Below are 17,535 nucleotides of genomic sequence, written 5' to 3' on the forward strand. Positions count from 1 at the left end.
CATTCTCACTGTTTCCTGTAATGTTATCAATTCATGAAATAGCTCAAAAGTTTTGTAATCATTTTATTTTGAATACATACATGTCAGTGTTCACTATTAGTCATCATGCTGTGAACAATCTGCGGTAACTACAGGGGAGCAGGAAGGCCCAGAGCTATAAGGGGCCCCCAACTACTACTTTTACTCCTTCAATAAAGGGGTCCAACCTTCACATCAGGAGTTTTTTGTGGCTACACTTGTTATGGGTGTGAAGATTATGATGTCCTCACTTGTTTTATGACCCTTACAAGATGAGCCCCCCCCCCAGGCTGTGAGAGTCAGTAGAGAATGGCAGTGGTACCCTCAGTATTAAGTAGCTACTAGTGGTGCATCTGGATGGAGATCTTGTCAGTGGAATGCCGAGAGCTGAGTGAGTAACCTCTCATTTATGCTCTTTTCAGGACTCTGCATAGGAATGGAGGGAGGGATTAGGGGAGAGGAGTGAGCCACTTTTCCATCATCAGGCGCCTGTAGGCACGTGCCTACATTGCCTTATGGTAAATCTGGCCCTGACTGTATAAGAAAATCTTTGCAGCAGGGTTCCCAGCGCCTACCGTTAATTAGTAGTGTGTTTGAACTGTTCTGTGGAAAGTCACAGGTAGCCATATCTAAACTGCATTTAACCAGCCACAGAACCTGTTTAAACCATCTTTGTCAATAATTAAAGGACACCTGAAGTGAGAGGAATATGGAGGATGCCATATTTATTTTCTGTTAAACAATACCAGTTGCCTGGAGGTCCTGCTGATCTTTCTGGCATCAGTGGTGTCTAAATCCAATACTTGAAACATGCAAGTAGCAACTCCAGTCAGATTTCATTTAGAAACATCTTATCTGCATGCTAGATCAGGGTGTACGAGCCAAAATGTTCTATTACAAGAAACATACCACAATGGACACAAACAGAAGTGTCACTGGACCCTATGCTGAGCAAATGATCTGTTTAGATATTTGCCAATGTGTCCATTCTGTCTGGTGTCCCTTCCATCCATGGCAAACAATATTTGCCATTGATTCTTACAAAAAATACAGCCCAACTGAGAACCAAACTGAAAAAAAAACTGTTTAAAATAAAAAGTCGAAGAATTTTCCTGTAAGAAAAGTAAAGTATCTGTCTGCTCTGTATATTGTACTGGTGTGATTAGTGACCTCCACCCCCCCCCCCACACACACACACACACACACACACACACCTTTTGTGCATATTAATTTATTGTGCTCTTGGCCATCCCTTATTTTGGAATTTTGCATCATACCTCAGTTATTTTATTGCCTTTAGTTATTCGCTTTGTTTTGAATGTTTTTAAATTGTGTGTGGGGTACACCCCGTTATTAAAATTGTTTGTACCAAGTTTATTTTTGGGGTTAGACCTTTTTTCTTCTGTAGTATGTTTTCGCCCTACTCACTGAGAGATTTATGCATTAATTACTATTTTTGACTTCATATATGTGTTGAAACTAGATATAAAGTCTACTGTCATTTGGGACTGGTGAAGCTAATTAATACTGTATAGAGACTGCTGAGTGCTATAGGTTTTTGGATTTGTACATTCATATTTTCTTGTAGCGCTCCAGCCTGTTTGTATGTGGAAGATTATTGCAGGTTGAGAAAGACTAGTGAGGTAAAGCACTGAAAACTGTTGTACTGTATTTGTAGTAGCATTGAAAGTATGTACTTTGCTCTTGTGAGATTGAGATAGTGATTACTTTATGTCCTATTTGGTAAATTGTCTTTTCCTTGCTTTTGAGCCGTAAAATAAATAGAGCAGACTGGCAGACTGCCTCTCTCTTTTCTGTCTGGATTGTGGCTCTATACATTTAACAAGCTGACACATCATTGCGTTTCAGCGGTTCTGGAGGTGTGTTTAGGTTACAAGGACAACAAAGGATGATTTGCATATTCAGTAGTAATGCATCGTGGGAGACATCATATGCTCACTCCAACCTGAATAATCGCAAATACTTTCTGTTTTAAGAAGGCAAACTTTTGTTATATCTTAATTAAGTGAAGTGAAAAATGGATTGAGCAGGAACATTTTTGACTAGCCTCGTTTCACGTACACACACCACATGCACAAAGATTAAGAAAGCCTATAGTAAAGTATTATTTCATGTTCTTTTATTGTTTTATATGTATTGCTATGGATACGCTTCTAACACCAATACTAACCTGTAACCCTACTGCAGTACCCACAGCTCAGCTATGTAATAGTCAAGGCCCAGCACAGGTTGATACAGCTATCACTAATATTAGTTATTACCGATATCGGAGCTTGGCTATTTAACTACTTACTGCATCTTGTGCAGTATATTCATGACCCAGCATAACTTCACTTGAAGTACCAGAGCCATGAATATAAGTTTTCAGCGGCGGCCGGCCGCCAAGTGCGTGGCCGCGCACGCTCCTGTCATCACCCGTTAGTGGCGAGATGAATGAATGGGAATGCCGGCATCTATAAGATGCCTGCATTCATTGTATCTTCCTGTCGTTACAGTGCCACGCATTACTTCCAATTCATGTACGTAAGTAAATAATGACATCTTGTGGCCAAATAGTAAATTACACCAAAATCCCAACTAACTTTTATAATTAATTGTTTCCCTCCCACACCCTCCCATAATACCCTAATTCTTTTTTTTTTTTGTATAGGAATAAAAAATTACATAAAAAAATACATAAGTAGTTACTTTAGGGACGGAACTTTTTTAAATATTTATGTCAAGAGGGTATATTACTGTTAAATTTTAATTTACAGGCTTGTAATTAGTGATGGAAGCAAAAATGCACCTTTATTTCCAAATAAAATATTGGTGCCATACATTGTGCTAGTAGGGAAATCTTTTAAGCGTTGCAATAACTGGGACAAATGGGCAAATAAAATGTTTGGCTTTTATCCACAGTAAAACGTTTTATTTTAACACTATAATGGCCAAAAACTGAAAAATAATGATTTTTTTTTCAATTTTTTTTCTTATTATTTCAATTAAAATGCATTTAGAATAAAATAATTCTTAGCATAATGTACCTCCCAAAGATAGCCTAATTGGGGGTAAAACAAACAAGATATAGATTATTTTGTTGTGATTAGTAGTTATTGGTGAAAGAATGGGAGGAGCACTGACAGGTAAAAATTGCTCTGGTCCTAAAGGGGTAACAAACCCTAAGTGATCAAGTAGTTAATACCCGCATTTTGGAGCAATGACTCAGGCGCCCAAATGAATGTGGTGTTGGGTGCTAATTTTATCTAATTAATGTGAAAGGCCCTTGTTGATCATTCAACTTCATGGCAATATGATCCAACCATCATAACGGTATTCCACCCATTAGGAGGTGCATAAATTAGTTTGGCCTAGGTCTGTTTTTCGTTTTAGTTTGTTTTTTTTTCAACTTTGCGCAGATTTTAGTGCTAAATGATCGTGTGGGTGATCAATAGCAATTTGACCATTTTTAATCTGATTTTCCTCTGACAGCTAGAGTTGTTGATATGCACCCATAGAAATGAGAATTAATTTCCAAGTTACGTTTTTTTGCTGAAGTAATTATAGTGGATAGTGAAGATCATGTCTAGGAGAACTTTTATTTTATTTGATCAGCTGATAGATTTGCCGTGATCACATCCTGTTTTAGCACATGATGATGACTAGCAAATCAGAGACTTGCATATCTACCACCTGACCAAAATGATCACGTGCTTATCCATGAGTTCTCCTAGACATTACCATCACTAATAGCGGATTTTACAATGTACTTTGCTTCCCAGATACTGTATGTGTTCTTTCAGAAATAAATTACTATTACTTTAATGTTAAAAGAATAGTGTGTTAGTGTTCCATAATCTACCATTTCTCTGTGTTCTTTTTATTGTTAGCATTCTTATTTTTATGAATAATATATGTCATGTTATTATATTTATGCACTTATTGTTATGTGTAATAAGACTTACATCTTCTTTCTATTGACCATCTTGTAATTTCTCAAAACTTTAACTACTTGCCGACCGCTCCAAGCCAATTGGCGTGAAGGTGGCGGCAGCCCCAGGACCACTCCACACCGATTGGCTTGAATGGCTTTCAATGGGGCTAGCAGGAGCTCCCTTCAGTCTGTCAGCGGAGATCACCGCTCGGAGACTGTTAGACGGCAAAACCGCCGTCTAATAACCCTGTACAGTGCTGCAATCTAAGGCAGCGCTGTACTGGGGACAGCCGTGTGACACAGCTGTCTCCTCTGTAGGCAGGGAAGTGATCGGCTGTCATAGGCCAAAGCCTATGACAGCCGATCACATTGATTGGCTGGTGGAGGGAGGAAGGGAGGGGGGGAATATAAAATACATAAAAAAAATAGGTAAATGTATTCAAAAATTAATAAAATAAATATTTATATAAAAAAACAACTGGGCAGCAATCAGACCCCACCAACAGAGAGCTCTGTTGGTGGGGAGAAAGGGGGGGGGGGGGAATCACTTGTGTGCTGACTTGCAGCTAGGCCTTAAAGCTGCAGTGGCCCAATTAGTAAAAAATGGCTTGGTCACTAGAGGGGTTTAACACCGCAGTCCTCAAGTGGTTAAAATTCAATACAAATGATAAATAGCACAAAAAAAGTAAAATAAGTGGGAATTATAGCATGAGCAGTCAAAAAAATTAAATAAAAAATACAGATATTTTTCATAGGGTATAATTTATGTTATCATATTATGATCATATTATATGCCAGGATTCTGGAAGTTACAATGCAAGTGGCCATTTGTGGATACTATTTCAGGTAGATTCCATCATTATGACAGATGTGGTTGGTAGTCTATCTGCTGAATCAGTTACTCAAGTCTGTCAGGTAGTAATCAGTCGCAATACAATAGCTATGTATGCAAAACTTAACATTAATAAATGTTTTTAGCATAGCCACATTTTTACTGGCAATTTTAGTGGAACTAATGATTTACCTGTGTTTCTATGATAGTTAATTATTCCTTTAAGAAACAACCAATCTTCCACATAAACTTCTTCATTAAACTAGAACATTTTCATTACGATGGCAAGGATGTGTGATCTATTGTGTTATCACCACTAAACCTCAATTTATCCTATCACTTAACTACTTTAATTATTGTTTATTGGTTAAAAGTAATCTTGCTTGTCTCCAGCCCTGTGGGATACAATCAAGACAGTTGCCAAATAAAACTGTAATACTTAAGATTTAAAGTTATGAACAAAACCTTTTAAACAAAAACGTGAAACAATGCAATAAATACTGTCTAACCAAAGGGCTAGCATCAAAGTTCACAGGACCCACCACTGTCCACTATCGCAAAACGGAGCAGCATTTTAAGTCGATCTACTATATAAAGACTAAAACATGGGGCTGCTATTACTGGCCTTTTTTGGAAAATGTTGGTTGTCTCACTGTAATGTGCATCCAATAATCCTGTAAGTTTTCAAAACAATATTTTTCAAAACAATAAAAAGTAAACCCAATTGCATACATACATAAAAAAATAAGCAATCAAAAAATACTCATGATAAGCAGCCATCAAAAGAGATCATAACTAAAAGTGAAAAGTGTGCCAGACTTTGTGCATGTGCAAGCAAGGCCATATGCAGTGAGTGACACATATGCATGCACATGCCCTAGCCATGATCATAAGGTCACAGCAGCACTCAAATATTTAGGCAGGAGAAAAGACAAATGAGTATAACACAAAGGCCTCAAGTCACTAAGACCATGCTGGTGATAATAAGACAAGTGAAAACTTATCACCACACATTGACCAGTATTTTAAGTGTTCATTCACTAAAGAAGCTTGCTTTGTTAAAGGACTTCCGAGGCCAAATGTCAAAAAAAGTTAAATACCTGCATCACTTTTGTAGGCACAAAGGACGCCGTCCGTGCCCTCCGTGCTGTTCCAACGGGTCCCCGCTGCTCAATGGCCTCCCGGGCCAGCTCCCGACCTTACGGCCCGGGTCGGGCTCTCCTGCCTGCACTAATATGGCCGCATGAGCTGGCCGCGGCTGCGCAGATCTGCATGGCCGCGAGTGCAGCTGCGCAGCTCTAGGGCCAACTCCCCCGATCCATGCAACAGGAAACAGCCTGTTTCGCAGCTATGCGGACTGTGCAGCTGCGGCTAGCTCATGCGGCCATGTTAATGCAGGCAGGAGAGCCCGACCCGAGCCATGAGGTCGGGAGATTGCCCGGGGGCTATTGAGCGGCAGGGACCCGGTGGTAAGGCACAGAGGGCGCGGACGGCGTCCTCCATGCCTACAAAAGTAATGCAGGTATTTAACTTTTTTTGACATTTGGCCTCGGAAGTCTTTTAAAGGGAACCTGAAGCGAGTAAAATTATTTAAAGCAAACACATGACGTAGCTGCAAATGAATATTACATACTAATCTCACTGTCAGTTCCTCTCATACTCTCACCATTTCCTTCTTACAGTGATCCCTTCCAGTTCTGACAATATTTTGTCAGAACTAAAATATACCAGTTGCTGTCAGTTATATATCAGCAGCTGTCAGTTACAACTGAATGTGCAAGGTAATGTCCATGTTTCCCAATGGCTCAAGTGGGTGATATTACAGTTTAACAGTGTGCTGACCAGGAAGCGGTTATGGGGTAATGGACATTTTTAAAATGGTGGATGGAGAATTCCATTGATCACAGTAGACAAATGGGACACAGGAGAGGTGGAAGAAATTGAGGAGTAGACTACACAGGAGATAAATATGACATGTGTATGGTTATTTTGTCTTTTTAGTTTCAGTTCAGGTTTTCTTTAAGGTGTGGTGATACGTTTTTATAGTGAGAGTATTGTCTTATCACTCCAGTCCTTAAGTTATCACCTCTGCTTTTCTTTTCTCATACAGTACATAGGGAGGGGAAGAGAAAAAGCAATCAGAAGGTAGTTCCAACCCCCCTCCACTGCTGCCAGGATAATTACAGGTATCCTGTAGGATATCCAGGGTAGGCGAGAGAGAGAGAGGCTCTGTGTGTGTGGCTGGTTCTGTGTATTTCAGGCCAAGTGATTGCACAAACTTATATGGTGTTGTCTCGGGAGGCTGCTCTGATAGTGTTGAGCAGCTGGAGGAAGCTTCCTCTTCCTCTTTGGTCAGTTGCATCCCCCGCTCGAATCACCATGTTTGCATCCCTGGCTCCCCTGTAGATGTGGGTCAGCGTGTTGTTTCTGGCAGTCTCCCTAGGAGGACGCACGCAGCTCAGAGCTGCCTTTATAGGTTAAGGAGGCGAGTCTGAGGTGTGTCAGCTGATTCCTGCGGTCAGCTGACACTTGCTGCAGGGATGTTGCTGATTGGTCTGATTTTCCTGGGGGCTTGGTCTGTGTTCTATTCCTGCTATATAAGCCCTGGGCATTCAGTTACTCCTCGCTGTCCGTTATTAGCTATCAGTTCGCGGAGCGCTGGACCTTGTCTTGCTACTGTGCCTAGTCAGCTAGTTTTCAGAGCTACTGTATATATATATATATATATATATATATATATATACATATATATATATATATATATATATATGCAGACACTGCTGGTATATACAGTATATACTCTAGTTAGACCAGTTATACATATATATTGTAAATTGTATATTATTCTAATTGTTATTCTGTGTATGACCCGGCTAAACCCTCACTCTGATTCTGTCTACTCCTTGTCTGTACCTCAGCCATCTGATCTAAGTGTATGACCTCAGCCTGTTTAACGTTTTTGTCTCTGTCTCTGCCTTCAGTACTATAGCCATCTGAACACCTGTGTATGATATCAGCCTGTTATTGACCTAGCCTTGCCTCAGTCCTATTGTAGTAATTCTGACTACACATGTATGACTTTAGCTGATGCTCTGACCACAATTTATCTATTCAGTGATTACGTCTAATACCGAGCGTTACAGTGATAACTTCTTACACATTACACTTCATACCTCTCTGTGAATTAACCTGTCTTTAACTTTAGAATTCTGTTGTTACTTTCAGGATTGAAACCTCAACTTTAGAAATCTCTTCTTAACTTAAAGACAGAATTCTTAAGTTAAGGTTTGCCTGAGGTAAATTGCTTAATGAATACTAAATGCTGTACTGTATTACCATGGCAATAACACTAAAAACAGCTTAGAAACCTTATTTAAGACAGGAGATGAGCGTAGTGAATTATGGCCATAGTTAATATTTTATTATTAAGATAACAAAATTCTCTTATTATGTAACTGGGAGGCAGACATTGAGACAGTGGTGTGGAAAAAACACAAGGGATGAGCTGGTAAGAGGTTTGCACAAAACAAATTATGGGACGTTTTTTTTTTACTACACAAGTACACATACACCTCAGCAGCACAGACTGCTCTTACTATGAGAACTCTGCTGAACCCTGGTGAGTCTTGGTGTTCCTGGTTTGGTTTTCATGCCCTAATCCCACGCCTCCGCTTGTCCTTGCCACGTCCCCCCCCCCCCCCCCCCCCTTGAATCCTTGAATGTGTTACAATGTGGTTGAATGAGTATTGTTAAAGACATAATACCTTTTATGTTTTATCACACAATAACAAACATTGACTTTGTAAATAATTGAAGAAGAGGTACTACAAACAGACACCTGCTACACATTTTTAAATGCACTGACACCTTGAAACTGTGGCTTGCCTTTACCCTACCAGGGAAAAGACAGTCAAGATACACATGAACTTTGTTAAATAATAAGCCAACAAAATTTTTTTGAAGTACAACAAAAGTTGTAGCAAAAAACATGTATTAACAAAGAGAGATGCTCTAAAAAATGTAAGATGCTCCACTTTATTACAATAAACTACATGACACACAAAGAATAACAATTAACAAATGAATAAACATGCATACACTATGGTGAACTCTAAGATGGCAGTGAACCTAATTAGAGGTGAAAAGCATAATAACGTATATACAATATGTCCATATATTGTCTCCAGGAGAGGCCTAAATTGCTGAAACAATGGCTGCTTACCAAAAAAGGGAAAACTGGCAGATATGGCTGCTCACATAAACAGCACATGTTCAAAGTCTGGCAAATCCTGGATAGAGTTAGAGACTAAATGGAGTCTGAACACTGTGTCCATATAGAATGATAGGCTCCAGATACGGTGGAGCTCCCATTGAAGAGCAAGATTGGATTAAACATTGAAATTGTTTCTGATGCTTATACTTGTATCCAGATGGAGATATTGGGTGGAATTAGAAGCCACAGGTAAGCAAACGTAAGGCTGACCCCTACAATGAATCTGGGCATGGTGATCACACAATGTAAGGCCACCACACACTGAATAACTAGAAAAGTAGACTAGGAAACAGTGCCAACCAGCTTGGTACTGTATATACAGCAAGCATTTAACTGCTTGGAGTTATATTGCGTGTTATATGTGGAGATGGCCTGAACGGTTCGCCGGAGAACATGTACGCGCAAATTTAGCTGGTTCGAGTTCGCAGTGAAACGTGAACACTTAGCGAGTTCGACTCGCTCCCTATACTACATTATTGGGCTAAACTTTGACCCTCTACATCACAGTCAGCAGACACATGGCAGCCAATCAGGCTGCACTTCCTCCTGGAGCCCCCTCCCCCTTATAAAAGGCAGCAACGTCGGCAATGTTCTCACTGTGTGCTGCTGTATTAGTGAGAGAAGAGAGAGACATTGAGGAGATAGGGAAAGTGATAGTTAGGAGGTCTGTTAGGTTGCTCCATGCTGATATTTGTTGATGAAAAGCACCCATCGTTTGAGAGCTAATGTTCTTCTGATGTGTTTTGTGTGTGTGTGTGTGTGTGTGTGTGTGTGTGTGTGTGTGTGTGTGTGTGTGTGTGTGTGTGTGTGTGCGCGCGCCACTGACACTGCATTATACAGCCCTGTCTGTCGCAGCTGGCCCTTGCTAATTGCTGTACTGTGCCAGGCCAAGCACATTCAGTGCATACCTTTCACTGCCTCTGTGTGATTGCACATTGTATTATACCACCAGCAGTCAGGTCAAGAAAGTGTTCAGTACCTCACCTTTATCAAAATGAATAAGGCATGGATCCTGGAGGGCTACTGCCTGCCCGAAGTCCAAGTCAGTCTCCACACACAGCATCTCTGCCTGCATGCCGTGTGACTGCCTGCCCCAAAATTAAGTCAATCCCCACACAATCTCCACACAGCATCTCTGCCTGCCGGCCGCTGCTGCCTGCCCCAAGACTAAGTCAGTCCCCACACAGCATTTCTGCCTGCAGGCCACTTGACCCAGGGGCGTAACCATGGACCCTGCAAGGGATGCCTCCACAGGGGGGCCCAGAAGCCACAGGGGGCCAGTGGGGGGAAAAGTTTGAGAGACTTACAACTAAGGGCATGGAGAGAAAAACGTATTCTGCTCTCGCACCATTGTTATATTGACTGCATGTGTCCACCACACAGATAAGGAATCATACACACTTTGGAATTTGTACACTGTCCCTGCTCCCTAGAGTTAGTAAAAAAAACATCTGTCTCACACTGCAGCAAAGTTCTGATGACTTCATGTACAACCTTACAAAGGAGTCACAGGTTGAAAAAAAGTTGTAGACTGTCCCTTATTCAGCAATCACTCCAAAGAGATTCTTAGATTCTTATCACACACAGGCTAATGACTATGGGGCTTGATTCACAAAGCGATGCTAACTGTTAGCACGCCTGTGAAAACCCCCTTAGCACGTCTAAACGAGCTTTTCGCGCGCAAAACATTACGCACGCAAAAGCCTATGGGACTTACCGTGTGCATAGGACTTTGCGCGCGCAAAACTTTGCGCACGTAAACTTAGCGCGCGATCTGATTGAGACATCCGGTGCTAACCTACTTGGCACCCTGGTTAGCACGTCTAAAGACTTTAGACGTGCTAAGTAGGTTAGCACTGCTTTGTGAACCAAGCCCATGGTGTCTGATTACTTTTACAACACAGCGAGTGGGTAAGATTGATGTCTGACTATCACTGCCTCATTGAGAGCTTGTTGTCTCATACTGATTCCAAGATCCCGTAATAAGAGTATCAATCAGTGACATTCTGAATGTTTTGCCAAAGTTACAGTGAATACTATCTCTTATGTTCAGCATGTCATTATTGTTCCTCCATATGGCATGTGCTCTCACGTAGTAAAATAATATGGCTGTGTGTGTATGTATACTGTATACTGGGAGCAGAGCTGCAACGAGTGACTTGTCGGCTGCAAGGGGCTGGAGGAAGCCCCGAGTCAGTAGATCTGGGGGGAGCATAGATTGCCTGACATTTCCTTTAAGTCTAAGTGTTTTTATCTGCATGGGAAAAACACATTGGTCCTCAGTTTTCCTGTGCAGAAAGTGAGGGAGGTGAGGGTGGGGGGCCAGTGGGGGGCCAGTTTTGCAGGGGGTCCAGTGATGTCTAGTTACGCCTCTGACTTGACCGCCTTCTCCACCACCACCAACAGGGTCCAGACCAGGACTCCAGGTTGATTCCTGTATTTTTAAGGCCGCTGCTAGCAGCGGCTGCTAATAAAAACAGTAATATTTTTTTCTGGTGCATGTACTGCCTAATTTTTCTGGCTGCACTGCGGCTGCAACAACAAAACAAAGGGCATGCACAAGGGTCAATTTCCCTTCGTGATTTATACCTTGCCGCGGTGAAGGGGCTTGCGTATCACAATAAAGCAATGACCGGCTATATTAGTGTTTTGGGGGGCACACCTGACCGAAAATAATAAGGTTGTTGCTTCATTGTGGATAGTTGTTCTGTCATTGAGCTACCTCAGCCCCACCACATGGGCTTGAAAACCGCCATCGCCTGCACTCTCGCCATGGTGTGCACCAGTCCAGCACGGCCGTCACTACACAAACAGCTGTTTGCGGTGCGTTACACAGTGAGTTTGGTCTGTCAGTGTGAAGCAGTACACTACTTACACTAACTGCTGATCCATGTATACACACGCAAGATGTTTTCAAGCACTTTAGACCTCCAATTTAGCAATGCTATGTGATTTCTGCCTTTAGGGATTATAACCCTGCTGTGCGGCAAATCTGTAATTTTTCCCCGGGACCTTTGGTGTGTATCCCCCCCCCCCCCCCCCCCAGGTGTTAGACCCCTTGAAACATCTTTTCCATCACTTTTGTGGCCAGGAACAGTGTTTGTAGTTTTTCAAGTTCACCTGCCCATTGAAGTCTATTGCGGTTTGAAAAGTTTGCAGGTTCGCAAACTTTTTCAGAAGTTCGAGTTCGAGGTTCGCGAACCGAAAATCGGAGGTTCGAGCTGTCTCTAGTTATATGGTGGGTTGCAATGTAATGGTTGCATGTACATACACATGTAAGAAGAAGAAACAGTCGCTCGCAGTGTTGAATTGGGAACCAAATGGATGTTGGGTCATCACTCATACATGAACTATCTGCGTGTGAATCAAGCAGAGTTGGTTACTCACAATTCCAAGTAGAGCCTTTCCCAAATAATTTTAAGTTCATTGGCTTAAAGGGTGAGTGGAGGCACATGGGGGAAGTGACCCAGAAATGGGAATTCAATTATTATTATTATTATTTATTGTATTTAAAAAGCGCCAACATATTACACAGCGCTGGACAATAAATACGGATACATACAACGTAAACAAGGGGTGACAGACAGAGAGTTAGGAAAGTCCTGACACTGGTGATCCTTAAGTGATTTTGATGGAGAAAGATCTTCCTATTCAGGTGGAAAAGTGAAGAGTAACATGTTACCTATTAAATTGTACTATATGTGTTTTCCTTTTCTCTATGTATAAAAATCCTATTGGCCACACAGAAAGAATGACTGCTGATCACTGAGTCTGCAGGACAGTTCATTTGTTGAAGTGTAAAACAGAAAACCGAGAGCCCAATATAGTTTAGTATGTATTGGAAAAGGAGGAAAATATGAATCGTAAGTATTTATACTTACAAACCAGGGTTATCGCTAAGGCAACCACTGTTGAGGCAGGTGAGGAGTTTAAGCCTGTCCCCAGACTCCCCACTCAGGACTAAGAAGTCGCTCTCTGTGTATAGGAGAAAAAGAGGGTGTAACACCCCTCCACCAGGGGTGGACTTGTAGTATTGTAGAGATGTACAGGGGTGCCAACAGGATAAAATTCACTAAAATTGTTAAAAATGATCAGGAGGAGGTGGTGGACCAGCTCACCCAACACAGACACAATGCTGTTGATTAAAGTAATACCAAATGTATTTGCATACACCTAGATACAATCTAGGAGTATGCAAATAAATTTGGTATTACTTTAATCGACAGCATCGTGTCTGTGTTGGGTGAGCTGGTCCACCACCGCCTCCCGATCATTTTTAACAATTTTAGTGAATTTTATCCTGTTGGCGCCTCTGTACATCTCTGCAATACATTGGTTGAAGTGGACTGTGCTCTAAGTGACTTACTCTCTGCTTGGGTTCTGTTCTCCTTGCGACTTCAGACTTTGAGCACAATTGGTATTTGTCTGTGAATTTGTTTTATTGTTTAGGACTAGTGCACTACTATTGGTAAAAAAATTTTTCCATACGTGCAGATTCTGTGTTGAAAATAAATAGCTGCCAGTTCAGTAGTATTTAAATGCAATAACAACTATAGCGTCATTCAAGTGAATAACCTGTTAAGACGGTTGCTTACCTTTTTTTCCCAGATAATATTAGCTCTTCCAAGAACAACAAGTTAACTAAGGGCACTGCAAGCAGGCATTAGAAATCTCTGAAAAAGACCATCCACTCTACTATGCATAAACTGCAGGTCAAAAAAGAGCCACAATTTTTAATGGAATGGCTACCTGGTATCATTGAAGGATTCCTACCACTTTGTTTTATGGAAACCACTGCAGAAAATCAAGAGCTTTTTCTTGATGTTAACATTTACACATTAAAACAGCCCTAAAGCAAACTTTCCTCTACTTGAGAGACTATCTCTACCGTAGTCCATATATTTAAATAACAGCATTTTATTATTGCCATCGTACCTTGGTAGCCAGATCTGCATTATTTACTGTCTCTGTTTCATGGAAGCCACCAATTTGCTTTTGCAAAACTTTAGATACTATAAGCATTTTAATGTTATTTTGTTTGTTTTTTGCTTTTTGACGTATCACCCACATTATCATTTTAGTGTTGCTCCCATTTGCTCACTCAGGCTCTAAAGAGAAGCCCCTACTCCCCTACTATGGAGTAGGGTACTATACTACTCCCTTACCCCATCAGGCTCTCCCTCTCCAAGTTAATTCAAGTAGGCCTTAAAGAACCATCTGTCCACCATTGCTTACCCACCATCTTTATAGCTCCAACACCCTCCCACCTTTGGACCTACTCTCCATCTCCCTTTTTGTGTCTCTCTCTCCCACCCCATTGATTGTAAGCATATTTTGTAGTGCCGTCCCACCCATGTGCTCTTCTCTGCCACCATATGGACTTAGTGACCCGTCTGTTATACTTATTCCTACAATGTTACATCACTATTTTGAGTACCATTGTTGAGTGCTATAATGTACCTGTATAACATTGTTTAATGTTGTAATGTCTCCTTTATCTATTGTACAGTGCTGTATAATATGTTAGCACTTAAAACTTATAAATAAAATTAGTTAATAATAATAATAATAACCAAGTCTTCCGACAATGGTCTTCAGTGGAGATCTGGATTTGACTGTTACCACACTTTACTGTTACCACGTTTGTTCAGTTTACAAAGCTTGTCAATGAAACAAATCAGGAAGAGTTCCAAACAAATATCATATTTTATTTGTGATGCTTTAATATTTTCTTAATTAGAAAAAAAAGAACAGATTAAGGAAAAAAAATATTCTACAATCCCTTTTGAAAACAAGTTTGTATTAATAACACCTTATAGTTGATTCTTTGCCCTAGGCTCTGCAGAACACTATATGGATGATACATTAGTTCCTGTAGAAAAATGTATGTATTGCTTCATTTACTTCCTTGTTCCTTAAACAATAGATGATTGGATTGAGGAATGGTGTCACCACCGTGTAAACAACAGACACCAGTTTGTTAGAATTAACAGACTGAGCCTTACTTGGTCTTGCATACATAAATATAGTGGTTGAATATAGCATGGTGACAACAATCAGATGTGAGGCGCAAGTGGAAAATGCTTTCTTCCGCCCTGTGGAACTTGGAATCTGAAGGATGGTGGACAATATACACAAATAAGAAAGGCAAGTTAGAAAAAGTGGTACTAAGAGGATGACTAGGGCAAGAAGAAAGTCTACAACTTCGGTTTCAGACATATCTGTGCATGCAAGATTAAGAATAGGCGACACATCACAATAAAAATGGTTGATAAGTTTTGAGTGACAAAAAGTTAGCCGGGAGATGAAGTAAATCTTAATAAGAGAAATAACCAAACCAATCACCCAAGTAGAAAAAGCTAAAACAAAGCAAAACTGCCAGTTCATTATCGTGACATAACGTAGGGGATTGCAAATAGCCACGTATCGGTCAAATGCCATAACAGCCAATAAGACACACTCAGAGCAGCCCAAAAAGAGGAAGAAGAAGAGCTGAGACATACAGCCAGTGAATGAAATGGCATTATTCCCATACAGAAATATAGACAGGAGTTTGGGGACAGTGACTGTAACATAGCATGTCTCGAGGAAAGACAGATTCCCCAAAAAGAAATACATTGGCTTATGTAATTTGGAACTGCTCCCAATTATCATTATGATGAGAAGATTTTCTACAATGGTCAAAATATACATAAAAAGAAAAAGAAAGAAGAAAAGGATCTGAACGGGATGAGAATTGGGGAATCCTAAAATAATGAACATATTAATTTTTGTAAAGTTTCTTTGCATCACAAAAGCCATATCCTAAAAACATGCACATTAAAATAATCCATCAATATTCATCACAAATAAGGATGAAATGATCCATCATAAGCACATTTATTATTGTTTTTTGAAATGCAATTCCTGCTCAGACATTTTTATTTGCCAAAATACTGAATTTTAAACTATAGCACAGTCTGTCTAAAGTGTACCAGAGCTGACTACATAGCAAAAATCGATACTTACCCAGGGCTTCCTCCAGCCCCATAAGCACGTCTGAGCCCCACGCCTTCCTCCTGCGGTCTGCTGTTCAGCTGTGATCAGCCCCGGTAACAGGCTCAGTCGGGTCCAGTCTGGGTCTACTGCGCACGTGCTTATGGGGCTGGAGGAAGCCTTGCGTAAGTATCGATTTTTGCTATATGGTCAGCTCTGGTTTACATTAAAGAGACACTGAAGCGAAAAAAAATATGATATACAGTAATTGTATGTGTAGTATGGATAATTAGTAGAATATTAGTAGCAAAGAAAATATTCTCATATTTCTATTTTCAGTTATATAGTAGTTGTTGTTGTTTTTTTTATAACATTGCATCATTCGCTAATATTTGCAGTTTACACACTACTCAGCATTCTAAATGATTTTGCAGAGCAGCAGTGAACTTTTAAACCCCTTCTCAGCAGAGAAAAAGAAGATACAATCACTGACAATTGAGATAACAACCTTCAGAAGACAGAGCTCTCTGTGACTTTGAAAGTCGTGGAGCTCAATGGCTTATTTACATAGATAAAAACTGGAGTTTCACCGCTCTTCCTGTACTGGAAACAATATTAGACATATGTCTCTGCTCCTAATGTTTTATTTCTTAGTTGTAAAACACAAACAAATCATTATATCATCATTTTTTTCACTTCAGTGTCTAGGTTCACACTGCTGCATTGCATTTTGTACCCTGAAAAAACCGGATTGCAATGCAATGGATGGTAAAAGTTGCATCACGTGTTACCCGTGTGATGCAATGCATACAGTAGTAGTATACAGCACAGCATATCATGTGATAAAGGCTAGAGATGGCCTGAACCTCCGATTTTCAGTTCGCGAACCGGGTTCGTGAACTTCCGCAAAAGTTCGGTTCGCGCGAACTTCCGCGAACCGCAATAGACTTCAATGGGGAAGCGAACTTTGAAAACTAGAAAAATGTATGCTGGCCACAAAAGTGATGAAAAATATGTTTCAAGGGGTCTAACACATGCCAAAAGTCCGAGGAAAAATCTGGATTTGACGCAAAGCAGCGTTTTAAGGGCAGAAATCACATTGAATGCTAAATTGCAGGCCTAAAGTGCTTTAAAACATCGTGCATGTGTATACCTCAATCAGGGAGTGTAATTAGAGTACTGCTTCACACTGACATACCAAACTCACTGTGTAACGCACCGCAAACAGCTGTTTGTGTAGTGACGGCCGTGCTGGACTGGTGCGCACCATGGCCAGAGTGCAGGCCGTGGCGGTTTTCAAGCCCAAATGATCGCCGGGCTGTGGTAGCTCAACGAGTGACTGTCCAGCTGATCAAATTTGGTCTGTCCACAATGAAGCAACGACCTTATTATCTTGGGTGTTCCGTGCCGGCTACCCCCCCCCCCGAAACACTCATATAGCCGTCGGTCATTGCTTCATCGTGATACACAAGCCCCTTCACCGCGGCAAGGTTATGATCACGA

General features: G+C 40.8%; 1 protein-coding gene across 1 annotated transcript; it reads right to left on the bottom strand.

The window, feature by feature from the left end:
- Window positions 1-8,625: 8,625 nt before the first annotated feature.
- On the bottom strand, window positions 8,626-15,846 carry LOC137528634 (olfactory receptor 6B1-like). Its single transcript, XM_068250074.1, has 3 exons — window positions 14,950-15,846; window positions 10,775-10,813; window positions 8,626-8,676 (listed from the first exon to the last, which is right to left on the bottom strand). Exons 1-3 carry the CDS (start codon window positions 15,844-15,846, stop codon window positions 8,626-8,628), a joined length of 987 nt encoding a protein of 328 aa, XP_068106175.1.
- Between the last annotated feature and the right edge of the window lie 1,689 nt (window positions 15,847-17,535).

This window comes from Hyperolius riggenbachi, chromosome 1 (assembly GCF_040937935.1).
Source record: "Hyperolius riggenbachi isolate aHypRig1 chromosome 1, aHypRig1.pri, whole genome shotgun sequence".
In the NCBI taxonomy this organism is placed as follows: Eukaryota; Metazoa; Chordata; class Amphibia; order Anura; family Hyperoliidae; genus Hyperolius; species Hyperolius riggenbachi.

What these genes read in the sequence shown, in the direction of transcription:
- LOC137528634 (XM_068250074.1), bottom strand. Translation starts at nt 15,846, where the DNA reads ATGCAAAGAAACTTTACAAAAATTAATATGTTCATTATTTTAGGATTC. An exon ending in ACAAGGAAGTAAATGAAGCA is followed by an intron (nt 10,814 to 14,949) that starts ATACATACATTT and finishes CGCTAAGTTTAC; the next exon opens with GTGCGCAAAGTTTTGCGCGC. An exon ending in CGCAAAGTCCTATGCACACG is followed by an intron (nt 8,677 to 10,774) that starts GTAAGTCCCATA and finishes TTTCCCTGGTAG; the next exon opens with GGTAAAGGCAAGCCACAGTT.